Source organism: Scyliorhinus torazame, chromosome 16, assembly GCF_047496885.1.
Source record: "Scyliorhinus torazame isolate Kashiwa2021f chromosome 16, sScyTor2.1, whole genome shotgun sequence".
Lineage (NCBI taxonomy): Eukaryota > Metazoa > Chordata > Chondrichthyes > Carcharhiniformes > Scyliorhinidae > Scyliorhinus > Scyliorhinus torazame.
In genome coordinates, this window is record NC_092722.1 from 159,922,658 (window position 1) to 159,950,039 (window position 27,382).

The 27,382-nt window shown below is 48.1% G+C and overlaps 1 protein-coding gene across 2 annotated transcripts in view; it reads right to left on the reverse strand.

Moving 5' to 3' along the window:
- LOC140393173 (uncharacterized) overlaps positions 1 to 27,382 on the reverse strand; it is a 384,488-nt gene that overhangs the window by 268,954 nt on the left and 88,152 nt on the right. For both annotated transcript variants that reach the window (XM_072479311.1, XM_072479313.1), the window contains 2 exons: positions 5,068 to 5,214; positions 1,967 to 2,113 (listed from right to left, as the gene is read on the reverse strand). In XM_072479311.1, the coding sequence (XP_072335412.1) occupies positions 1,967 to 2,113; positions 5,068 to 5,214 (294 nt within the window). The remainder of the gene's footprint in view (positions 1 to 1,966; positions 2,114 to 5,067; positions 5,215 to 27,382) is intronic.

A 27,382-nucleotide genomic window follows, 5' to 3' on the forward strand; every position in this document is an offset into this window, starting at 1 on the left:
AAATCAGCTTACACAATGAACAAATGCACATCTTATAAATAAAGCAGAAAAGAGCTGTCAATATAATAGGTTGAACAGCATCTAAAAGACAAACACAGATCAATGTGTCTGCTGGATGAATCTCGTCAAAAATGTTAACCTCATTCTTCTTCAAATTCTGAAAAATTACAGCATTTCTTTTAATTTTGCCTTTGCATTATTTGTGATATAGGAAATGGGAGTCTTGACCATAACACATTTCACCATTTCTGTCACACACTCTTTAATCCATCCAGTATTTTGTAGACCTTCTAACTTGAGGAAACATTCAACGTAAAGTGCTCAAGCCGCAAAGCTAAACAGACTGGGGAATCCGGTTTCTTTCAAGCCCCGGGGAATGCTGAGGCCTGGGTGAAGTACAACATGATCCAATGAATACCGGAGATCTCACCCACACAAAATATCAGACTTGACTCAGTGGTAGCATTCACCTCATTGAGTTATATCAAGTTCCCTCATGACACCTGCTTATTATGTAATCTACTCAGTTTATAGAGTAATGGGGGGAATCTTACCATATTTTTTCAAAGTGTCAGTTCCGGTGAGAAAACCGGGCAGAATCCCACCGTTGCCGACGGCTGGAAAACTCACCATATATTCAGCTTCGTGAACAAATTTTTTTTCTCCACATGAATCAACCGCACTCATGGCGGCTTGCCTTTGATACACTCGCCCCAGGAAAACCTAATCTCTGCAATCAGTGGGGCGCTCCTTTTAAATGTCTCCCCAGCACCTGTTCAAAGTCCATGCGCGGGGATGGGTGCAAGAAAGACTGCACCATGTTTTACAGAGGGAGCCCACAGCTAACGTCTCGATGGGGGTCGAGCAGAGGTGGGAAACCCTCTTCCCAGGATCAGGCAGACGTAAATCCAGAAAAGTGACCGAGCCCGCCTGGCAGGCTGTGGCCATAATTGTCAGCGCCAGCTCACTCCATAAGTGGAAGGGGCTGCAGTCAAAGGAGATGAATGGCCTTCGTTGTGCGTTCATGGTAGGTCCTCCTCCTCATGTCTCCCTCAGCCCCACTTAACACATATTGAAGTCAGGAACAGGACTCAGATTCCAATCAATGAAAATTGGAAACGATCCACACCCATTGCGATTTTTCTCCATATTCCTACCCTGCACATGTCTGGCAATTTCATTCAATGATGCTGTGGAAAATCAACTCAAACATTGTGATTGATTCAACTCCTACATGATGCTCAAATCCTTTAGTCAATTTGAATGAAGATGTTGAACATCTTGCGTGCTGGTCTCTCTTTTCCAGTACATCAAATGCGATTTTCTAATCAAATCAAAGTTTGAAAAATAACCTGATTTGCGCTCTGGAAAGTAAAAATTAGCTTGAAATTCCAATAAACATCATCTCTTCCAGTGAGCTAAGAAAATCAAGGAATAAAAAGCTCTGTATATGATTCCAAAATTATTTAGAAAGAACTAGTTTTGTTCTACACCTGGGATTGTCATGTTATTTGCCTGCTGTAAATAGGCAACTCGATCAGATCATGCGACTCTTCTGCCTCTTTTCATTACTACATTTGCATAATATTTTTAATTCAAAACAAAATTTGAGGTGATGTTCTATCATTTTCAATGATTGGAGTTAGATCTTAAGAATGAATCAGGTTTTACACGAGACATGCATAGTGTTAGCTCTTTGTTTCCTATGCATGTTATCAATAGCCTAGATCTCAAGGCAATGGTGAATTCTCTCAAAAGTATGGAGAGTTGGGACTTGCACATGAGCATGACCTAAGAAAGAACTTTGAAAGAAATAAAGGATAATTAAGGCACTATGCCCAATTCTATGGTCACTTGTCAGCCCCTCAAACAAAGGGAATTAGGGACTAGACATTCAAAAGTCAGAGTTGACTCAACAATTTACTCAGCTTCAAGTTTAAAAATTCTACATATTGTACATTGATACCTCAATGGAGTCTGCTCATGATGATTCTGGAGAACCTCAACATCATCCAGTGGCTTAACATGCTCTGAGTGTTGTGGAGGATCAGGAGCAATGCATTTAATTAGCAGAGGTGGAACTGAACCTTTCTTCTCAGACCCCAAGGAAACACTGGTAAACACACAAAGACAGAGATGTGTCAGAATGAACACCCCTACAGCTTAGCTTTGAAAACAACATTACTGTATCACCAAAACTTTAACTCAAGAGAAATGGTTATTTTCAATTATTTTCAAATCACCTTCCATAATGAACAAATCTACGTCTTATGAATAAGGCTCAAAAGAGCTGTCAATATAATAGCAGGGTGAAGGGCATCGAAAAGACAAACAATGTTTCTGCTGGATGGATCTCTTCCAAAATATTGGGCAGGATTCTTCAACCCCCCCCGCCGGGTCGGAGAATCGCCGGGAGTAGGTGTGAATCCCGCCCCCGACGGCTGCCGAATTCTCCAGCCCCCAAAAATCCCGCTGACGTGAATCGCGCCGCCCACCTCGGAGAATGGCGAGGACCGGCGCGACGCTATGGGCCCTGGGGCCGCCCGAATTCCCCGGCCCGCGATGAGCCGAGCGGCCGCCCGTTTTAGGCCGGTCCCGCCGGCGTAAATTAGAGCTGGTACATACTGGTGGGACCTGGATCTGCGGACGGCCTCCGGGGTCCTCGGGGGGGGGCACAGGAGGATCTGGCCCCGGGGTGCGCACCCGCGGTGGCCTGGCCCCGGGGGGCGCACCCGCGGTGGCCTGGCCCGCGATCGGGGCCCACCGATCCGCGGGCGGGCCTGTGCCATGGGGGCACTCTATTCTTCCGCGCCGGCCGGTGTAACGATCCGCCATGGCTGGCGCGGAGATGAACTCCCCCTGCGTATGCACTGGGATGATGCTCCATCGCATGCACCAACTCGCGCCGGCTGGCGGAGGCCCTTTGGCACCAGTTGGCGTGACGCCAAGCCCCTTCCGCACCTTCGGGGCGGCCCGACGCCGGAGTGGTTCACGCCACTCCTTCACACTGGAGTTGCCCACCCCGCCGGTTTACGAAGAATCCAGCCTATTAACCTCATTCTTCTTTAAATCTGTTAATTTCTAACATATCTTTTAATTTTGCATTTGCATTATTTGTGGGATTTTTTTTCAACTCTCTATACATTAGAGTCTTGACCACAGCACATTTCACCATTTCTGTCACATACACTTTAACCCATCCAGTATTTTGTAGACCTTCCAACTTGAAGAAACATTCAATGCCAAGTTCTCAAGCAGCAAATTTACACAGACTCGGGAACCCGGTATGCTTCAAGCCCTGGGAATGCTGAGGCCTGGGTGAAGTATAACATGATCCAATGAATACCGGAGATCTCACCCACCCAAAATATCAGACTTGGTTCAGTGGTAACATTCGGCTCACTGAGTTAGATCAGGTTCCCTCATGACACCTGCTTATTATTTAATCTACTCTGGTACCTCAGTTTATAGAGTCATATTTGCCATATTTTTTCAGTGTCAGCTCCGGTGAGAAAACCGGAGAAAATCCCATCGTCCTCGACGGCTGGAAAACTCACCATATATTCAGCTTCGTGAATAAAAATGATTTTTCTCCACGTGAATCAAACGCACTCATGGCAGCTTGATTCTGATATGCTCGCCTTGGGAAACCCTAGACCGGGATTCTACTAAACGGCGGCTAAGTGTTGATGCGAGCGGAAACACCGGAGCATTTCACGCCGGCGTCAACAGGCCTCTTTCAATGGACGCCGACCGGCGGTGCGTCGACCGTGCTCGCGGGACTGACGGCAATTCTCCAGTCTACGAAGAATCATAGGAAGACGTTGGACTTGATCGCAGGTCTGACGCCCCATTCTCCGCCCCCAATCATCCTCCGCCGAGCATGATTTCGGTGCGGAGGCTCGGAGAATCCCGGCCCTAATCTCTGCAATCAGTGAGACTCTCCTTTTAAACGCCTCCCCGCCACTTGTTCCAAGTATAATTGGGGAATGACCGCAAGAAAGACTTCTTTTTATTGCTAAATTCAGGATAGTTGGCGTAGTGTTCACAAAGGCCACAAAATGGCTTTAACTTGAACAAAGCTATCAATTTATAAACACTACTAATTTGAATTTGATACTTACTCCTAGATAATACATTTGATAATAAACATATAATCTACACTCACCTTCTACTAATCTCTACACTATAACATTAACTATGATCTGCTCTCACTCACACTATCTTTCCTTCAGTCTGCTCTCGCCTTCTCCTCAACCTCTCACCCATAAAACTTAGCATCAATGTCTTGTATGCTTGTACATCTAGCTCCCTTTAGTGGTTGAGTTATACATTTCTTTAACCCTTGCAGTTCATACATTTATGATAATACCACAGACTGCACAATGTTTTACGGAGGGAGCCCGCAGCACATTTCTTGATGGGGTCGGGCAGAGAAGGGATACCCTCTGCCAGGATCAGGCAGACATGAATCCAGAAAAGTGACTGGGAGGCTGTGGCAGCAATTGTCAGTGCCAGCTCCTTCCATAAGAGGACGGGGCTGCAGCATCATCAGGAGATAAATTCCCTTGTGTATTCAGGGTCAGCCCTCCTCCTCATGTCTCCCTGAGCACCCCTTAACACATACTGAAATCAGGAGCAGGACTTTTCGTTATTACATGTGCACAATATATTTATTTTCAAACAAAATTTGAGTGGATGTTCTATCATTTTCAATGATTGGAGTTAGATCTTAAGAAGGAATAAGGTTTTACGCGAGGCATGTATAGTGTTAGCTCTTTGTTTCCTATGCATGTTATCAAAAGCCTAGATCTCAAGGCAAGGATGAATTCTCTCAAAAGTATGGAGAGTTGGGATTTGTGCATGAGTGTGATCGAAGAAAGGAGAATTAAAACAAATATAGGATAAATAAGGCAGCTAAGCCCAATTCTATGGTAGCTTGTCAGCCCCTCAAACATGTCAGCTCCTCAAACAAAGGGAATTAAGGACTAGACATTCAAGAGTCAGAGTGACTCAACAATTTTCTCAGCTTCAAGTTAAAAAATTCTACATATTGTACAATGATACCTTAATGGAGTCTGCTCAAGATGATTCTGGAGAACTTCAACAGCATCCAGTGGCTTAACATGCTCTGAGTGTTGTGGAGGAACAGGAGCAACGCGTTTAATTAGCAGAGGTGGAACTGAACCTTTCTTCTCAGAGGCCAAGGAAACACTGGTAAACACACAAAGACAGAGATGTGTCAGAATCAACACTCCTGTAACTTAGCTTTGAAAACAACATTACCGTATCACCAAAACTTCAGCTCACAAGAAATGGTTATTTTCACAATTATTTTCAAATCAATTTCCACAATGAACAAATGCACATCTTATAATTCAAGCACAAAAGAGCTGGTAATGTAACAGCAGAGTGAAGAGCATCTAAAAGACAAACACAGATCGATGCTTCTGCTGGTTGGATCTCGTCCAAAATATTAACCTCATTCTTCTTCAAATTTTGATCATTTCTAATATTTCTTTTAATTTTGCATTTGCATTGTTTTCAAACTCTCTATATATTAAAGCCTTGACCATAGCATATTTCACCATTTCTGTCACATACTCTTTAATCCATCCAGTATTTTGTAGACCTTCCAATTTGAGGAAACATTCAATGTAAAGTGATCCAGCTGCAGGGCTAAACAGACTGGGGAACCCGGTTTCTCTCAAGCCCTGTGAATGCTGGGGTCTGGGTGAACTCCGACGAATACCGGAGATCTTACCCACCTAAAATATCAGAGTTGGCTCCGTGGTAGCATTCAGCTCACTGAGTTATATCAAGTTCCCCTCATGACACCTGCTTATTATGTAATCTACTCTGGTCCTTCAGTTTATAGTCATAAGGTGGTATCTTACCATATTTTTCCAATGAGTCAGCTCCGGTGAGCAAACCGGGAAGAATCGCATCGGTGCCGACAGCGGGAAAACCCGCCATTTATTCAGCTTCGTGCACAAAAAAATTTTCTCCGCATGAATAAGCCGCACTCATGACAGCTTGCTTCTGATACGCTCCCCATGGGAAAACCTAATCTCTGCACTCTTTTTAAACGCCTTTGCCCTTCCATTACAGGTCAAGTTGCTTCACAGCACCAGGGACCCGGGTTCGATTCCGGGCTTGGGTCACTGTCTGTGGGGAGTCTGCACGTTCTCCCCGTATCTGCGTGAGTTTCCTCCGGGTGCTCCGGTTTCTTCCCACAAGTCCCGAAAGATGTTAGGTGAATTGGACAATCTGAATTCTCCCTCAGTGTACCCGAACAGGCGCCGGAGTGTGGCGACTAGGGGATTTTCACAGTAACTTCATTGCTGTGATAATGTAAGCCTACTTGTGACACTAATAAAGATTATTATTATTGTTATTGTCAGCAGACCAGCCTCATGGCTTCTGGACACCACGGAGCCGAACAGTAGCGAAGCAGATATCTCGGAGAAAAGCACTGAAGAGGCATCACACCTGTCACTCGCACCCAGCAGTGATTCTCAGTGGGTTTAAGTAATAGACAGGCTCCTGGTGAACACCTCACATCTGATGAGCCACAGCAGACAAAGGCAGGAATGTCCTAGGGACCCGGCACTCAGAGGGATGCCCGGAGCCAGAGCTCTGCCAAGCCCCAGGCCAATGACATGCTCCTGGGTCCGGTCATCCCAGGGCTGCTGGAGGTGCAAAAGCAGAGTCACGAACCTTAGGAAGGGGTGACAGGATCCCTTCTCAGACTGCCAAGACCGACTGGAGGAGACCCATCTGTCTGACCGGGGAAATGGTGCCATCAATCTAACGCAACGAGGCCAACGCTGTGAGGACAGCATCCGCAGTGGAGACCTTGGCACTGGACCTGCACTCCATGGTGGGGAATGTCTGCTCCATGCTTCTGCTCATGACCTCCATGGCTGAGGGTATGAGCTCCATGGTACAGGGCTTCAACTGGCTGGTTCAGGCGGCAGTGGGAATCCACAAGTGTCAGCCCCAGAGGGTAATGGAGCTTCTGGATTTCACTCCCATGGAGATGACCAGGGCTCCCCCAGGCACCTGAAGGGAAGAGGATCGGCAGGAGCGTAGCCTGGGACCTTCCACCCAAGAGACCCTGGGGTGAGCTGCCCATCTGACGCCCGCTGTGATCGATACACCTCCAGGTCCCCCAGCCCCAACACACCCCAATCCCCCTATCCATGGAAGGCACACCAACTCTCAAGCCTCTCATGTGTGTAGCATTCTCTAGTTATGAGGATGCCATTGGCTGAACATGTGTAAGAATCTGTCCACTGCATCAAGAGGTGACAAAGCTTAGCAGGATCTCTAGCCATCGAGGTGGCAGTAGCAGCTGAAAAGCAGGTGAGATGTGTTATTTTGCCTCGATGGTTCCCCAGATCACCCTGTTCAGTGGCAGCTTACATTCAACTCTCTGTCGGGAAGGTGACAGACGTTTCAAGGAGGTTAAAATGAGCATTGTTCGCAGGGGTGGGGGGGCTGCCATTCCATAGGGCAGGGACTCACTTTAGGTGTCTAGGGGTGCAGGTTGCCCGGGAGTGGGGGAGGCTTCGCAGGTACAACATCACTAGTTTGGTGGGGAGAGCGAAAGCCAATCTGGCAAGGTGGGATGGCCTTCCTCTGTCACTGGCGGGTCGGGTACAGGCGGTTAAAATGAATGTGTTGCCGCGATATCTGTTTATTTTTCAATGCCTACCGATTTTCCTGCCAAAGTCTTTTTTCACGGAGATTGAGGGAAGGATTACCTCGTTCATATGGGGAGGGAAGGTGGCCAGAGTGAGAAAGGTGCTGTTACAGAGGGGAAGGCAGGCGGGGGGCTTGGGTCTCCTGAACCTGTTGTACTACTACTGGGCGGCGAATGTGGAGAAGGTGTGGAGCTGGGTCAGAGGGGTTGATTCCCAGTGGGTCAGAACGGAGGAGAGTTTGTGCAGGGGGTCGAGGCTGAAAGCACTAGCAACAGCGCCGCTCCCGATAGCTCTGGGAAAGTACTCAGGGAGTCCAGTAATAATAGCTTCATTGAAAATCTGGAGGCAGTTTTGCCAACACTTCGGATTGGGTTTAGGGTCAAGGGAAATGCCGATTCGGGGAACCACAGATTTGAGCCAGGGAGGTGGGATGGAAGTTTTCGGAAATGGGAAGAGAGGGGGATTAAGACGCTAAAAGATTTGTTTCTTCGTGGTCGGTTTGCTGGATTGAAGGAGCTGGAAGCGAAGTATGGGCTGGAGCAGGGAGAACTGTTTAGGTACATGCAGGTTTGGGATTTTGCCAGGAAGGGAATACAGAGCTTCCCAGAGGAACCGGCCTCCACATTGCTGGAGGAGGTGCTGACGACAAGGGGACTGGAGAAGGGGCAGTGTCAGCGGTGAACGGAGCTATTTTGGAAGAGGATAAGGCACCACTGGAAGGGATCAAAGCAAAGTGGGAGGAAGAGCTGGGAGAGGTTACAGAGGAGGGGGTCTGGTGGAGGTGCTCCGGAGAGTGAATGCCTCCACCTCATGTGCGAGGTTGGGGCTGATACAGCTGAAGGTGGTATATAGAGCGCACCTCACGATGGCGAGGATGAGCCGATTTTTTGAAGGAGTAGAGGATGTGTGTGAGCGTTGCAGGGGGGCCCCGCTAATCACGTTCATATGTTTTGATCCGGTCCAAAGCTAGGGGAGTACTGGAAGGAGGTGATTAGGGTAATTTCCAAGGTGATCCGTGTGAAACTGGACCCGGGTCCCCGGGAGGCCATATTCGGGGTATCGGACCAGCCAGGGTTGGAAATGGGTGCGGAGTTGGATATCATAGCCTTTGTCTCGTTGATCACCCGAAGGCGGATCCTGCTGGGATGGAGAGCAGCCTCTCCACCCTGTGCCCTGGCGTGGCGGGGGGACCTGTTGGAATACTTGACCCTTGCGAAGGTTAAGTTCGAACTGAGGGAAAGCTCGGAGGGGTTCTTCAAGTCATGGGCACTATTTATTATGCACTTTCAAGAACTGGATAACATCGAACATTAGTTGGGGGGGGGGGGGGGGAATGGGTGGGAGGGTTGGGGGGGGAGGGGGGCTGTGTGTATTAAGGGTGACTATGGGTAATCCCTGATTCCTTTTTGTCATTTGTTTATGTAAACATGCGGGGGTTGGTGGGAGGATGGGAGCGTTGTTACTGTTATGGTGATTGAAATATCTGTTGCTGATTATTGTTCATTGTTGATGGGTGTAAATGTGGGAGAAAATGTGAAAAAGGAGAATAAAAATATATATATTTTAAAAATGAGCATTGTTCTGTCCTCACTCCAGCAGTGTCCGGTCAGTCTCTTTAGCGCCCTGCCCATGAATAGAGCGACCATGTTGATTACCTCCCGCAGGCCCCACAAGAAGAAGCAAGACCCCATGTTGGGAGATGTCTTCACATTCTAGTCCTGATCGTCACCAAACCGAGAGTCAATGAGGGATTCCTAGCCCTGCACCCCATGCTTGCTCAGGCAATCATCCAAGGTCCTTCCTCCACCTCCTCTGCAGGTTGTTCGTCACCACTCTCCATGACATCCTCCTCATCCGAGGAGATGTGGTGCTCCTCCATCTCCTCCCGCTCCAGCTGTTCTCCCCGCTGCAGTGCCAGGTTGTGCAGAGCGTGGCAGACCACAGTCATGCGGGACACTTACTGGGGGCTGTATTGGAGGGATCCCCCCAACGAGTCCAGGCACTGGAACGGCATCTTGAGTAGTCCAAGCACCTGCTCAACCAGAGCATGCTTTGACGCATGAGCATCATGGTACCGAGCCTCAGCAGATGTTTGTGGTCTCTGCACTGGTATCATCAGCTACCTCCTGAGTGGGTACCCTTTGTCCCTGAGGAGCCATCCCTCTAGCCTTCCCTTAAAAACAGCCGGGACCCCAAGATGTATCTATCATGGGCGCTACCCAGGAAACAGGCACACACCTGCATGTGGTCACAGGCGAGTTGGACACTGGGGGAGTGGTAATCCTTTGCAGTTCAAAAATGTACCCCATGCCACCATGGGGAATGCAGAGCCATGTGGGGACAGTTGATGACACCCTGCACCTGGGGCATGCCTATTATGCAGACGAACCCCATGGCTCTGGCCTCCTGGCTTGTGTGGTCCTGGTCCAAGTTCATGTATATGTGAGTCCTCACAAATAGCGTACCTGTGACCCCCCCTTCTGCACTTGTGCGCGGCTGACTGGGAGATGCCGCACATGTCACCCGTGCATCCCCGAAATGAGCCATTTCAAAGGCTAATGATTATACGAGCCTTCCATCTTGAACAACCATCCATCCAGACACTAATCCCTCCATAACCAGTGGCCTTAAATTTCCAGGCACATCACGCCCTCTGTCTTTACACTGCTGCCTCAGTGCGGGGGTTCATTCTCACTGAAGTTGTCCTCCTCCCTCTGTGAGGGTCTTCAGGCCTCACAAGGCTGGAAAACATCCATCCTCAGAGTCCCCCACTCTGCCCATGCAGCCTGGCCTCTCATGGGACCCCACCCAAGAGCCTCACAGTCACCCCCAGTACTGACCATATGGATTCACCTCCTCCCCACCCTCTTTCCAGCTGCCACTCTGGAAGGTCAATCCCTCAGCGGTGATACCACCACAAGGAGGACACTGAAAGCGCCGCCTGCGCACCAGCCGTCAGTCCCTTTTAAACCGAGAGGCTTCCAGCCATGAAGGCCTCAAAGGCCTGCGAGCAACCCCATCCCCTAAGATGCCGATACTGAACGCACCACACCGCCCCCCCCCCTCCCCCACCCCAACCCCCTCACCCCCTCAGTGGAACATATCTGGGACCATTGTGTCCTCTCCTCTGCCCCTTCTGCAACTGGCACCCTGGATGGCAATAGCGACCTGAGTGCTCACCTCCAATATCCCCTTCAGAGGTGAGGTCGCCATGTTCCCGCTTTTATATGGTGGTGACATCAAGCTGGCGATTTGTGAATATTTATGAAGGGCAAGGGGGGAGTCTTGATGGGAAGGCTCACTAATGATATTATAATGTATTTAAATGAGGTTCCCAGCCCTTCCGTGGCACGATTCTCGTTACGCCACCAGCGAGGGGCTTGAAAAATCAGAAAGTTCGATCTTGCTGCCGAGAATTATGTTTCACGATTCTTGCCGTACTTTCTGCCCACGTTGTCGTTCTCGCTGACGGCTACGCAGGCTCAAAATTCTGTCCATGGCGCTTTACAGCGCGGAAAGGAGGCTCTTTGGCCCATCGTGTTCCCGGCGGCCATCATGCGCTGGCGTGACAACAGTGGCATTTTACACCAGAGAAAACGGCACCAATCCTCTGTCTGGTGGGGGGCTAGCAGCAGCGCAGTGTAAAGCCCCCGGCTTTACCTGCGGATACAGCTGGAGAATGGCCGAGTCAATGGCCGCGCATGCGCACGGCAGCGGCCTGCAACATGGCGCCAGCCGCATGCAGACCCGGCCTGCCAAAAACGTCCCCCCTGTAACCACCCCCCACCCCCCCACCAGTGCCCCCAGCCCCCACCAAAGCCCCCCCCCCCCCCCCGCCAGCAGAATGGCTCCCACCCGACTGTGGCAGCACTGGACTCAGTCCGCAGCCGCCACGCCGGGTCCATGAACAAAAATAGCATCAGTGACCCTCGCCATCGGGGAAGGGCCTCAGGTGATGTCCTGAAGCTGTCCATAGGGCATGCGTTTTTGAGGGGGCGGAGCATCGCAGAAGCGACACTGCCCCCGATTTTGGTGCAAATGGTGATTCTCCAGCCGATCACTGAACACGATTTTGGTGTCGGCGACCAGAGAATCCTTCTCCTTGCCTATTCTAATCCCATTTTGCAGCCCTTGGTCCGTAGCCTTGTAGGCTATGGGCGCTGGGCCGATTTCCTGCCCTCGCATAACTCATTATGCAAATAGAATCTCAGTTTAATATCGCAACATAAAGACGTTGACTCCGACTCTGCTGTTCTTGCAGCAGGATGACTAGTTGGTGCTGAAATTACAACAGTGACTATTCAAAAGCACTTCATTGGCTGTAAAGTGCTTTGAGATGTCTGGTGGTGGTGTTAAAATGCTCTTTAAGTGCAATACTTTTTGGAGTTTGCAGTTGGCATGTTAATAATGCCTAGGTCTCACACTGGCGCAATGCGTGGGCAAAAAACCACCCCACTAACATTGTGCCAGCCTCAGATGCAGTTTTAAATTTTCCATTGTCCTTTAGATGGGCTGTTAACCAAAGGCACTGCTTGCTCTGCCAGGCACCGTTCCCTGACGGGCAAGGGATTTCTTTCAGTGTTTTGGCCAATATTTGTCCCTTAACAATGCCACTAAATCAGATTATGTGGTCACTTTAGCCATTGCTGCTTGTGTAAATTAGCTGTTGGGTTTCCCTGAATTTGGACAGCACAATAGCACTGTGGCTTTACAGCGCCAGGGTCCCAGGTTCGATTCCCCACTGGGTCACTGTCTGTGCGGAGTCTGCACGTTCTCCCTGTGTCTGCACGGGTTTCCTGCGGGTGCTCCGGTTTCCACCCACAGTCCAAAGACGTGCAGGTTAGGTGGATTGGCCATGCTAAATTGCCCTTAGTGACAAAAAAGGTTAGGAGGGGCTATTGGGTTACATGGATAGGGTGGAAGTGAGGGCTTAAGTGGGTCGGTGCATACTCGATGGGCCGAATTGCCTCCTTCTGCACTGTATGTTCTATGTTCTATGTACAAGAGCAATTCAGAGACTAGAAAATGCTTCAGGAATCACTGGGATTGTGGTATCAATCAAATTCTTTCTTTCACCTTTTCCCTTCACCTCTTTACTTCGAAGTTTTAGGTTGTGTCTTTGAATACAGGCTAACACTCCGAGGAAGTACTGCATAGTCGGAGTCGACATCTTTATGTTGAGATATTAAACTGAGATTCCATTTGCATAATCAAGTGGTTTGGGTAGATGCTGAAGATCCCACGAGAAGTCCTAGGCAACACACCTCAAACAATACTGTCACAAACAAGCCAATTGGCCATTCATCTCATTCCTGATTTGGGATTGTGCTGTTGCTCAATGGGTACTGCGCTTGTTTGCATAACACGTCACACCACGTCAAAGGCAATTCATTATTTTGAGGCACTTTGAATCATTTCTGAGAGCTGGAATGAAATAGATCTGAGGTACCCTCAATAATGATGCTTAGAGATTAAACTGTAAAGAAGGCTTTATTAGGCTAATAACTGTGCTACAGATATGGACGAGAGCTGACTGCTATACAGACCATGAGGCAGGCCTTTACGTATGGCTCCCAGATGGGCGGAGCCAGAGGCGGAGTCCCCAGGGTTCCAAGCCTGGTCTTAAAGGGGACATCACCTTACATGATGATAAGGCAGTAACCGTTCATCACATTCACCCCCTGTTTAAAAAGGAGTCCGGCGGGGGTGAAGTGCCATCATAGGTCCATCCGTCTCGGCGGCCGGATCGTCCTCCTCGATCTCCTCAATTCGGGCGGTGGTGCGGCGGGCACGGACGTCCCGGTTGAGGGCACATCCGGGAACAGCGGTCGGAGCTTCGGTCCGGGTCGGGGCAGAGGAACTAGGCAGGGCCGGGGGTAGCAGAGCCGGCGCCGGCGGGGTGTGTAAAGGGGGGGCGCACGGTAGGAGCTCACCAACGGGTGGTAGGGCCGGAAGGGGGTGTGTTGTAGGGGGCGACGGGTCCTGCAGGGGAGCGGCGCGGGAAGGGGCGTCTGTGGTGGAGGATCCAGCGGGCGCCAGATCCCGGAGGGAAACCGTATCTTGCCTGCCGTCGGAGTACTCCACGTAGGCGTAACTGGGGTTGGCGTGGAGCAGTCGGACCTTTTCAACTAGGGGGTCGTTTTATGGCTCCTCGCGTGCCTCCGGAGAAGAACAGGTCCCGGAGCCATCAGCCAAGGTGGAAGCGAGACCCCGGAGGTAGACTTCCTGGGGAAGAGAAACAATCGGTCATGAGGGGTCTCATTTGTGGCCGTGCAGAGGAGTGACCTAATGGAGTGTAGGGCATCAGGTAGGACCTCCTGCCAGCGGGTGGTTGGGAGATTTCTCGACCGCAGGGCCAGAAGGACAGCCTTCCACACGGTCGCGTTCTCCCTCTCCACCTGCCCGTTTCCCTGTGGGTTATAGCTGGTCGTTCTGCTCGAGGCGATGCCTTTGCTGAGCAGATACTGACGCAGTTCATCGCTCATGAACGATGTACCCCGGTCGCTGTGGATATAAGCGGGGAAACCAAACAGGGTGAAGATGCTGTGCAGTGCCTTAATCACCGTGGCTGAGGTCATGTCGGTGCAGGGAATGGCGAATGGGAAACGGGAGAACTCATCGATGACGGTGAGGAAATAGGCATAATGATTGGTGGACAGGAGGGGCCCCTTGAAGTCCACGCTCAGTCGCTCAAAGGGGCCCGAGGCCTTCACGAGCCGAACCTTGTCTGGCCGATAGAAGTGCGGTTTGCACTCCGCACAGACCTGGCAGGCACTGACCATGGCCTTGACCTCCTTGGTTGAGTAAGGTAGGTTGCGGGACTTGATGAAATGGACGAGCCGGGTAACCCCCGGGTGGCAGAGGTCATTGTGGATGGCTTGCAGGCGGTCCTCCTGCGCGTTGGCGCATGTGCCGCGGGACAGGGCATCTGGGGGCTCGTTGAGCTCCCCTGGACGATACTTGATATCGTACGAGTAGGTGGAGAGTTCGATCCTCCACCTCAAAATTTTATCGTTTTTTATTTTGCCCCGTTGCGTGTTATCGAACATATAGGCGACCGACCGTTGGTCGGTGACGAGGGTAAACCTCCGACCGGCGAGGTAGTGTCTCCAGCACCGCAAAGCCTCCACAATGGCTTGTGCCTCCTTTTCGACTGCAGAGTGTCGAATCTCGGAGGCGGTGAGGGTTCGGGAGAAGAACGCTACTGGTCTGCCTCCTTGATTGAGGGTAGCAGCCAGGGCGATGTCTGATGCATCGCTCTCTACCTGGAAAGGGATGGTTTCATCCACCGCGTGCATGGCGGCCTTGATGATGTCGGCCTTGATGCGGTTGAAGGCCAATTGAGCCTCAGCCGAGAGGGGAAAAGTGGTGGTCTTTAGGAGTGGGCGGGCTTTGTCCGCATACTTGGGGACCCACTGGGCGTAATAGGAGAAAAGCCCCAAGCACCGTTTGAGGGCCTTGAGGCTGCGGGGGAGAGGGACTTCCTTAAGGGGGTGCATGCGGTCGGGGTCGGGACCTAGGACCCCGTCTTCCACGATATAGCCGAGGATGGCCAGCCGGGTGGTGTGGAAAACGCATTTGCCCTCGTTATAGGTCAGGTTAAGGGCTCGGGCGGTCTGGAGGAACTTTTTGAGGTTAGCGTCATGGTCCTGCTGATCATGGCCGCAGATGGTGACATTGTCCAAGTACGGGTATGTAGCCCGCAAACCATACTGGTCCACCATTTGGTCCATCGCCCTTTGAAAGACGGAGACCCCATTTGTGACACCAAAGGGGACCCTGAGGAAGTGGAAGAGCCGGCCAGCTGCTTCGAAGGCAGTATAGGGGCGGTCTTTTGGTCGGATGGGGAGCTGGTGGTAGGCAGATTTGAGGTCGACCGTGGAAAAGACTCGGTATTGGGCGATCCGATTTACCATTTCCGCGATGCTGCGTGAATCGGTTTATGGTCTGGCTATAATCCACGACCATCCGTTTCTTCTCCCCGGACCGGACTACCACCACTTGCGCTCTCCAAGGGCTGTTGCTAGCCTCGATGACCCCCTCTCCCAGTAAACGCTGGACCTCTGACTTGATAAAAGCCATATCTTGGGCACTGTAGCGCCGGCTCCTGGTGGCGACGGGCTTACAGTCGGGAGTGAGGTTAGCGAATAGCGAGGGGGGTGCGACTTTCAGTGTCGCAAGGCAGCACACCGTGAGGGGGGGCAAGGGTCCGCCGAACTTCAGTGTCAGGCTTCGGTGGCTGCACTGGAAATCCAGTCCGAGCAACAGGGGGGCACAGAGGTGAGGGAAGATATAAAATTTGAAACGGGTGTATTTGGCACCCTGGATCGAGAGATCCGCAATACAGTACCCCGTGATTTGTACCGAGTGGGACCCAGATGCGAGGGCTATGGTTTGGGATGTGGGCTGGGTGCGTAGGGAGCAGCGCCTTACCGTTTCAGGGTGGATAAAGCTCTCCGTGCTCCCGGAGTCGAAGAGGCATGCAGTGTCATGCCCGTTGACCTGGACCTGCATCATGGAGTTCTGCAGGTGTTTTGGCCGAGTTTGATCGAGGGTGATCGCACCCAGTCGCGGGTAGTCGGAGTCGTAAAATGGCCGCTGCCGTTGGTCGCACGTGTCGGGTCGAGAAGATGGCCGCCGACCAGATGGCCGCTCCCATGATTCGCACGAGGCTGATGACGCGTCAGAAGACGTGTCAGGTCGGTGCGCAGCAGCATTGCGAGGCCTGCGGGCCTGAGAGCCTAATTTTCGGGCCGGCTGTTCTTTGTTTTGCTGGCCCCTGGGTCTGGCCAGGCAGACCCTCGCAAAGTGCCCTTTCTTCCCGCAGTCGCTGCAGATCGCGGAGCGGGCTGGGCAGCGTGGGCGTGGGTGCTGGCCCTGCCCACAGAAGTAGCAAGGTGTGCCCCCATGGTGAGCGGGTCGCCGCGTGGCGCAGGCCTGTAATACGGGCGATTCTGAGGAAGTCTGGGGGGGCTGGCAGAGTCCGTGGGGTACGTACCCAAGTTACGTCGGGCCACCTCCAGCGAGGAGGCGAGCGTTAGCGTCTCCTGGAGGTCTTTTGCCCCATTTTCGAGCAGTCGCTGCCGGATGTAGGTCGAGCGGATGCCGGACACGAAAGAATCTCTGATGTGCAGGTTCATATGGACTTCCCCTGTCACATCCTGATGGTCACAGTCCCTGGCCAGTGCGGTGAGTTTCTCAACAAACTCATCGAGCGATTCCCCCGAGCGCTGCCGGCAGGTAGAGCGCAGATGCCGGGCATGCACCTCATTGACGGGTTTGACAAACCGCTTGCGGAGCAACTCAATCGCTTCCTCATAAGTCGTCGCCTTTTCGAGCGTGGCGGAGATTCTGTGACTCACCCGGGCGTGGAGTAGACGCAGCTTGCGTGGCCCCAGGGTGGGAGTCTCTGCGGAGTCCAGGTAGGCCTCGAAGCACCGCAGCCAGTATTTAAAAATTTCCTTTGCCTCCGGCGTTCGTGCTCCCGGATTGAGCTTCTCTGGTTTTAGGTCTGCGTCCATCCTGAATCTAGTTTAGCCTAATAAATTGAGGTACCCTCAATAATGATGCTTAGAGATTAAACTGTAAAGAAGGCTTTATTAGGCTAATAACTATGCTACAGATTTGGATGAGAGCTGACTGCTATACAGACCATGAGGCAGGCCTTTATGTATGGCTCGCAGATGGGCGGAGCCAGAGGCGGAGTCCCCAGGGTTCCAAGCCTCGTCTTAAAGGGGACATCACCTTACATGATGATAAGGCAGTAACCGTTCATCACAAGATCAAAAATGAATCTTTTCTTTTCTGCACTCAAAAACTTCCATTAGTAACCAACTTCGTCACATCACCCATCACCTTCCTCAAATGCAGATTGGCGAATCAAACTTCTCTGTACCCCTGAGCTAGGTAGGTTAGTGAAAGGTCCCTTCTACAATCTCATCGGAGCTTGCCCTTCGTTGACTGATAAAGAGAGATCTATGCACGGTGTACAATCAGGAGTGGCTCATCAATTATACTCTCATCTGGCGGCAGAGTGATGCAGTGGTTAGCACTGCTGCCTCACAGCGAGAGGACCTGGGTTCGATCCCGGCCCTGGGTCACTGTCCATGTGGAGTTTGCACATTCTCCCCCTGTCTGCATGGGTTTCACCCCCACAACCCAAAGGTGTGCAGGTTAGGTGGATTGGCCACACTAAATAGCCCCTTAATTGGAAATTTATTTAAAAAAATTATACTCAGCTGCACCAGTAGTAAAGGAACTGAAGATCATCACAAGCATTCCAGTTATTCTGCTTATTTGACTGGGTTGTTCGATAGAGAGCCGGCATAGATGGTTGGGTCAAATGATCGCCATCTGTGCTGTAATGACTCAATGCCTCTATTACAAACTAGAACAGTAAACTAAGTTAGAACAGGACACTAAGTAATGAAGTAAATGTGCTGAATACATCTCAAAGATTTGTAGGTGAATGCCCTGTACATGTAATTCCTGTCTGATCTTGGTGAAGAAGGAATTGAAACTCATTTCACCCACTTCAAGGGCAAAAATACTTCTGGACAATTAACTTGAAAGCCATGCTGTTCTCTGAGTGAAAGAACAAAGATTCCAGGCCACAAGCCGTTCAGATTCCTCTGTCAATGAGAGTCTGTTATAAGTGTGGAGTGCGAGTCAGTTCATTGTCGGGAAAAATAAGCCATTCAATTTTTTCAACCCAGCTCCTAAGCCGATCTCCTGGGGCATTTTTGTCACACAAAACACATTATTAACCTCGAGAGTATCAGCCAAATTAGTCTTTAGAATCTCAGCAACCCCCATTATTTTCACTCAGAAGTTTCATTAGAGCCATCAGGAAGGCAAGAAAGGGGGGGGGGGGGGCCGTGGAATTGGTTCTGAAGCGGTAACAAATAATGTTTGTCATCCAACATGCACAGCAAGATAGCTAACACTGTCACAACGAGAAACAGCAAGTCTTATTCAATCCAGAAATTCCTGTTTTTGGAATGTTTCAACCATGCGCTGTAATGATCTAAACAGCCAGCTAACGCTGAAGCTGCAGCCAACTTTATTTAGAGCTTCTTTGGCATCGATATTATTCTATAACTATGGATCTGTAATTAATTGGAAAATGACTGCCATTGAGCTTTGTGTGCTTCAATGACACCTTGAGCGGTGTTGTCAGAAGCTCCTTGCTGGTGATAGGGCCACCCATGGCGGCAAGGTCAGGGAATGGTGTCATGCAAAGTACCATCCAAAAAGTTCTCACCAGCAGAACAGGGGAAAGAAGACTGTGCATCTCACTGGTTGCGAAGTTAGATGAAAGCTGCAGCGGCAAAGTTGCTCCGGTCATCATGATTCGACATGGCACCAAAGTCTGACCACCAAACAGTCAAGATCATGTGAACAATGATGGCGCCCCAAATCTCCAAGGTGAAACAAAATCAGACACAGGCTTCTACCAGGGTCTATTTGCCAAGTCCTATGGCAATGAAAACAGGTGACAGATACATGAAGGTTGTTGGACAGCTGAGTGGTGACAGAGGTGTCTTTGGACAGCAGCTTCTGTGACTGAGCAGTCCTCTTCAGGATGCCCTCTGCTCATCCCAAATGGGAGGGATGAGAATAGGCGCCCTAAAACTAGGCTGCCACCTTTCTCCTGGCCAGCTATACTCGACTCCTTGTACCCTGACCAATGGGTTCGAGCATCGCCGTTACTAGGGCTGGTTCACAAAAACGATACTGAAGTATGTGACTTTCTAGAGCAAAAACGAGCGACCTCATTGCCTCGTAGAACAATTCACAGTGCAACTCAAGGTGGCAGCATTCCAACAGCTCATAGCTGACATCCTAAGATCAATCTGGAAGATAATGGACGTGTGGTGAGACGTCTGAGAGATCCAACAATATGTTGATCATTATGACATGCAAGGTCTTTTTGAAGCTACCAGGACTATCTATAGACCAAGGTCAAATAGACACAATCCCTTCAGCTCACAGGATGCTGTTTGTCATGCATCAACATTGGAATGAGCAATTTCAACAACTCTTCAACCGTGAATTACAGCAGCAGCTGATACTCTCCAGGTTATCCCCCAGTACCCAGTGGTAGAATCCATGGGTGAATCACCATCAACAGGAGAACTGCAACAAGCAATGAAATGCAAGAAAATCACCAAAGCTTGCATCCCTGATGGTATTCCAGCTGAGGTCTTCAAAGCTTATGGGCCTTTGATCTGTGCACTCACCCCACAGTTTTGTGTGGAAAAAGAACCTACCCACCTACTTCAGGAATGTGACAACTGAAACTATCTTCAAGTGATTAACCACGCTGTGGAAATTATCGTGGCATTTCTCTCTTGTCCGTTGGAGGGAAAATCCTGACACACATTGTCCTGAATTGCCTACTTCCTGAAGCTGAGGAAATCTTCCCAGAGATACCATGTGACTTTAAATCTTCCAGACGACCCTCTGGCAAATGGTCTTTGTTGCCAGACAAATTCAGGAAAAATGTTGAGAACAACAGCATTCATCGGCATGACCAAAGCATTTGACTCAGTAAATTACGAGGCTCTGTGAATTGTGCTCCAAAAATCTGTTTGTCCAATAAACCTCATCAATTGTACTGCAACTGCTTCATGATGATATAACTGCAACAATCTTGAGTGGGAAATCTGAAACAGACGCCTTCAAAATCCAAACCAGGGTCGAGCAAGACTGTGTGATAGCCCACAGAGCATTCACCTCATTAAAGATAAACTGCCCTCTGGTTTTGGATTAAATACCACCCTCTGTAACCTCAGTCCTCTCTGTGCCAAAGCCAAGCCGGCCACCACATGTATACATGACCTACAGTTTGCAGATGACGGCAGTGTCATTGCCCTCTCTGCACTAGATTTGGAAGCTACTTCTGAGCTCTTCAATTCTGCAGACAAGAAACTCAGTCCTTCAATGTTGAGAAAACAAAACCCATATATCAACCAACAATAGTCAGCCATGTTCTACCTCATGTGTTTGTTGAAGGTGAGATTCCAGAATATGTTGGTGTGTTTCCCATACCTTGGCAGACACCTCTCTCAAAAGGCCACTATTGACGAGGAGATTCAACACCAGATCAGCTGCACCAAACTAAAGACTTTTACAAGCTACAGCAACGAGCGTTTGACAACAAAGATCTCTGCAAGTCAGCAAAGGTCTGGCCATACAAAGCAGCTGGCGTCACCACACTCTTGTACTGCAGTGAAGCCTGGAGTGTGCATCAGCAACACATAAGACTGCTGGAGAAATTCCATCAACAATGCCTCTGCCACATCCTCCAGGTTCAATGGGAGCACTGTCGAACAAATGATAGTGCCCTTCCTTGAAGCCAGCTCCACAAGCATTCAGGCAAAACTCCTGCAAAATCATTTCAGATGGACTGGACACTTTGTCCAGATAACCAAAAAGCTTTTCCCCTGCCAAGTGCAGTTTTCTCAACTCAAATGGCCAGCTTTCCAGGGAAGGACAAAGAAAATGCTTCAAAGACTCTGAAACTCTCCTTGAAGCACAACAGCACAGAAAGTATTGACTGGGAGGAGCTTGCTACCAATTATTCAAAATGGTGACAACTTGTCCATCAAGTTGCATCACACTTTGATTCACGTCTTAATGATGAGCAGCAGCAGAGAAGGAAAATACAGGAAGCAGATCCTGCATTCTGGATCCTACTACCTCACGGGGCCTCCTCCCCCATGTGCCTCTAGGTTGAGAATCTGTCTATTTAGTCACATAAAAACACATGTACCAAGGCAGAAACTCACAACCTTGAGTAGACGTCATCTTCAAATCGAAGGATATCCTTTACGAGCCATTTGAGGCTGTCCTAGAATAGAACATAGAGTACAACATAGAATTCCTACAGTGCAGAAGGAGGCTATTAGGCCCTTCGAGTGCACCAGGCCTCTAAAAAAGCACCCTACCTAAGCCCACTTCACCGCCTAACCTGCACATCTTTGGGCAATATGGGGCAATTTTAGCATGGCCAGTCCACCGAACCTGCACATATTTGGACTGTGGGATGAAACTGGAGCACCCGGAGGAAACCCACGCAGACAGGGGGAGAACGTGTAAACTCCACACAGTCACCCAAGGCATGAATTGAACCTGGGAGTCCCTGGCGCTGTGAGACAGCAGTACTGACCACTGTACTCCTGTGCCACCCCGAAGATGGACATTAAACCTTCACACCAGGCTTGTGCAATGACACTATACTGACCCAAACTTACTGATCCATGAAGAAATACAATGTATTTATCAGGCCATGGGGGCCATCAGCTATTCCAATACCAGTACACAATCAAGAATAGAAAATGATGGCACATCGGCCTGCAATTTCTATTTTACACACCCTGCAGATGGACAACTTGCTGGGAGTGTACATTCATAACATTAGCCCTTGTGCCTATGGTGGTGTCAGACAGAAAGCGGTCAGGCTGTTTATGTTCACTATGTGGCATCAATGGCAGGAAAACTGTGTTAACCAACAATGAAAATAAAATTACCTCAACAAGCTCAAAATGCTCTCTGCAGACAGTGGTTTGGAAGAAAAAAATATCTTGTCCAACTCAACTGACCAATGTTTTTAGTTTAAGTGGGTATACAGTATACTTTTAACCAACATCACTGAAACAGATTATCTGGTCATTTTCCTGATTGCTGAATGTAGAACTGTGTTGGATGCAAATTGAATCCTTCATTTCCCTAAACAACAAGGGAGACTACACCTCAAAACTGCTTCACTGACCGAAGCATTTTCAGATGTCTCAAGATGCGATATAAATGCTTTACTCATACGGTTAATATTTTCAGCATTAAACACTCTCTTTGTTATGTAATATATAAATATTGATAAACCATTATCCTTAAATTCTATTTTCCAGTAAACAACATTTTCACAGTAACTTCATTGAAGCCTACTTGTGACAATAAGGTGATTATTATTATTACCAAGGAATCACACTGCAACGGAAATATACTAAAGCAACGTTCATTCATTTGCTCGATTCCTTCTATATATAGGTAACAAGGAGCCTCACTCCTAAAATCTTTCAGTCATGTAATGACTGCCACTTTTGCTGTTCAGGCAAGAGGGGGTTAGACGTCCAAAATTCACACTGATCTTTCAATTAAACTCTGTGGTCGTTTCCTGTTCATTCAGAAAACACAAAATCTAAACAAAATGAATCTTTGCAGGTTCTGTTGTTCTTTTCCAAACATCCCACTGTGCCACCAACACTGAGTCTGCCTCCCTTTAGGAATGTTTGCACAAGTACTCTGCTTTTCCCTCGTGTACAATCAGATATGTCTCCAACTTTCAGGTTGACGTAAGGGCTATAGAATTTACAAGTCTAATGCACATGTTATTATCTGCAATAAAGGCTGAACTCCTCACAGAGTAAAAGAAAAGCACATTGTGCTGTGTCTCTAAGGAGTTATCCGTTCTGTATATCTTCATTGCAGGTTTAATGACCCAGGTAACTTGAAGTCACCAATCTTTGAGTTTCCACGAAATGTATGCAAGACCTAATTCTGCCTGCAGTTACTATTTCATGTTTAACTGAAACAGCAGGACTTATCTGCCACATTGCACCTCTGAGACTAACTTACTGAAATGGCCTGAAGTACACAAATCCTTATTATACATACTGTCATGCTGCAATTCTGATTTACCAGTTTAAACATCAAACATAGACATGGAAAAAAATTTCAATCTACTTACCTAGACACAAGTAAGCCAGATATGTTGTACTTGAAGGTAAAAAAAAGTGTTTTCACAATAGTTAGGATGCAGTGGGTCCCACAGTGTGTTGCCCACAAACTGTAATGATTTTCAACAGTTAATACTGTGACAATCTGCGAATACTGCTATAAACGACAGAGCGGAACACTTATAGCCAGCCAGTTAACAGTTTGTGGAGTCCACATCAGAAGCCACACTTCTTGAATGAAGTGCATTGAAGAGTGACTCACACAAAAGACCACTGGTTATAAAACTGTAGCCTTCCTTCAGAGGCTCCTCCCTGTTGCATTGTCATGAAAGGTCAGCATCTGACTGACAACCAACAAGTGCACTTCAGACATCCGAGACTGCTGGGTGGGGGGTGGTCAGTTGGATACAACTCCATCTAGCACTAAAGAGTCAGCCCACCCATTTCAGTTTGCGATTCACAGCTGAATATTCAAATGAAAAGCTTGCATTTTACTGTATGATGTAAGGCTCTCAAATTACAGCCACAGCATTTGCTGTTCAACATGTTTACACCTTTCACCCTCTTAGTGCAACTATTTTGCTGTGGTCTAAATGTGCCCAATCTACTTGATTTAATTCCGTGATGTGATGATGACAATTGGTAAATGGTTTTCGTTTTTCAATCTTAATACCCTAAGATTAAAAAAAAATTGACTGATTAAAATGAACAAAGCACAGTCGTGTAATAAACAAAGATGTTGGATTAGCAATGCATCGTGCTTCAGTGATGATGAGGTGCAGGTTTAGTCTTCATGGTACTGAGGTCTGTTTTCAGCTGTGTTTTATTGGCTGGGTGCCAAGCGGACACCCTGCTAGAAGAGAGGGGGTGAGAAAGCCGGAGGACAAGTTTTTATTGAACCCCTCTCAAGATGTCAACTGATTTGTTTATTCCAAGAACAGCTTGATTTTGAGGAATTTTTCTTTGCACTTGTTCTCTTCCATCTCTCTCATTAGATTAAAGAACACTGCAGATGTGCTGTGCTAGAAAAATACACTGACATTGAAAGACTTAATTAAATTCCAGGTTTACAATAGAAGTGAACAAAGTGAAGCTGGGACGTTTCATTACTGCAGAAAGATCGAAACCACCACAGATTCTGGCACTTACGTTCACAGTAACATTAAAAATGCAAGGTGGGAAGTACATTTTGCTGTATTCATAAAGCAGACATGCTGTCAGTTTTTTCAAAGCCAATTTATTCTCAGAAGATCTATGAAGTTTTCTCAGAACAGAAAAGGATTACGTTTTCTCTTATGAAGACTCTGAACCCAGAGTCAAATTCATGTGTGAACTGCCTCTTCAAGTGAGTGAGGGATACATCCCTTTCATCTGTGGCTGTTAGCACAACAGAATAATGAGCTCACCTCGAAAATGCTGTCAGACCACATCTGTCTGAGGTTACATCATGCATAACTGCACAGGCTGATCTGTACAATGAACATTTCCAGTCAACATCTGTGAGAATATTGTAATCTTAACTCACTATTCAATCCAATTCGAGGTATTACCATTAATCCAATTTCCCCATTCTCTGCTAAGCAAACTTTTAAGTTAACTTTAAGCTCACCACTGCTGGAGACTTTAAACTATCACCCATATTCTGACAAAGACATTTGCTTTCAAGCTATTTTGAACAATAAACAAGGTTCTTTTTGAAATTCAGAATTAAAATACAATTCTCACTGGACTTTCTGGAGCATTTGGCATGCTTGGTTTCATTGATCAGAATATTGAATACAGGAGTTGGGACGTCTTGCTGAAGTTGTACAAGACATTAGTAAGGCCACACTTTGAATACTGTGTTCAGTTCTGGCCACCCTATTATAGAAAGGATATTATTGAATGAGAAAGAGGGCAGAAAAGATTTACTAGGATGCTACAGGGACTTGATGGTTTGAGTTTCAAGGAGAGGCTGGATAGATTGGGACTTTTTTCCCTGGAGCATAGGAGGCTTAGGGGTGCTCTTACAGAGGTCTATTAAATAATGAGGAGCATAGATAAGGTAGATAATCAACATCTTTTCCCAAAGGTAGGGGAGTCTAAAACTAGAGGGCATAGGTTTAAGGTGAGAGGGGAGAAATTGCCCAGAAGGGCAATTTTTTCACACAGAGGGTGGTGATTGTCTGGAACGAGCTGCCAGAGGCAGTGGTATAGGCGGGTGCAAATTTGTCTTTTAAAAAGCATTTAGACAGTTAAATGGGAAGGATGGGTATAGAGGGATATGGGCCAAATGCTGGCAATTCGGACTAGCTTAGTGATAGAAACTGGGCAGCATGGACAAGTTGGGCTGAAGGGCCTGTTTCCATGCTAACCAGGATCAAATAAAATATTTATTGTAAACCTTTACATTTGGCATTTTGCTTTCCAATTAAGCTAAGGATTTCACAGCACAAATATGTCTCTACTTTGCCAATAGAACAAGGACAGATATCGGACCCCTGCCTACCTGTAACCAACAAGTGGACCCCGTCTCAAATCATGGATAATTTAAATAGTCAGAGTGGATGGGCTGCCCCATCCCAGGCCAGAAAATCATGCAACTTTTTTTGAGATGCTCAGGCAGACTGACCTTTGGGAGGCATTTTGATACTGGGCAGCGAGGTAGGAGTCACTTACTCTGCCTGCCCTAAATAATCACCTGGTCAGGCCCTGGTCACGAGATCCACAAGACACACATCGTCATGACACCAGTTATAGGTTCAGAAAACACGACAGTTGCACCATAAGATGTAGAGGAAGAAATACTTTGGAAATCATGTGAATTACTCAAAGAAAAAAGGAGGGCAGAATAAAGAAATAATGGGGTAGAAATTGGTTCACGGCCCATCTATAAGTCCACAATCAATAGCACAAGCCAATAAATAAAAGTGACTGATGCAAAAAGTTTTTAACAAGATAAAAACACCAAAGAGAACTTGCTACATATGATAAAATACCAAATTTTGAATGAATGCAGAAACAAGTAATTGAGGTGTTTGTATGTGCAAAAACCATCAGCGCCAATCTCACATCCCTCGAAAGAAAATAAAAATGTTGATATTTTAATAAAATTGCTTGAAGGTTTTGATTTTAAATGATTGACAAATGACAGTTATATATAAAATGATGAAAGATTATCATTTTCAATACAGTAGAATCATAGAATCAACAGTGCAGAAGGAGGACATTCGGCCTATCGAGTGTGAACCGGCCCTTGGTAAAAGGCACCCTATTTAAACCCACGCCTTCACCCTACCCCTATAACCTACCCAACCTTTTGGACACGAAGGGGCAATTTAGCACTGCCAAGCCACCTAACCTGCACATCTTTGGACTGAGAGGAAACAGAGCACCCGGAGGAAACCCACGCAGACACGGGAGAAAGTGCAAACTCCACACAGACAGTCACCCGAGGCCGGAATTGAACCCGGGACCTTGGAGCTGTGAGGCACCAGTGCTAACCACTGTGCCGCCCGGTAGGTAAGAAACCTCTTTAACTCTTACGAGGTTGCCCCTTTATCCACTGAATGTGTGCGCATAGTTAACAGTTGGACACTCTTTAGCGCGGCACATAGCACAGTGGTTAGCACTGCTGCCTATGGTGCTGAGGACCCGGGTTTGAATCCCGGCCCGGGTCACTGTCCGAGTGGAGTTCGCACATTCCCCTTGTGTCTGCGTGGGTTTCATCCCCACAACCCAAAGATGTGCAGGTCAGGTGGATTGGCCATGCTAAATTGTCTTTAGTTGGGAAAAAAATAATTGGGTACTCTAAATTTATTTTAAAAAAGAAAACAAAAACAATTGCACAGTCTATATTTCCTGTATGCAATAAAATTAATGAAGATTTTGATAAAAATTAATCAGATACTTCGACTTCCTCTAGTTAAAATTGGCTGGTTTAGCACAGGGCTA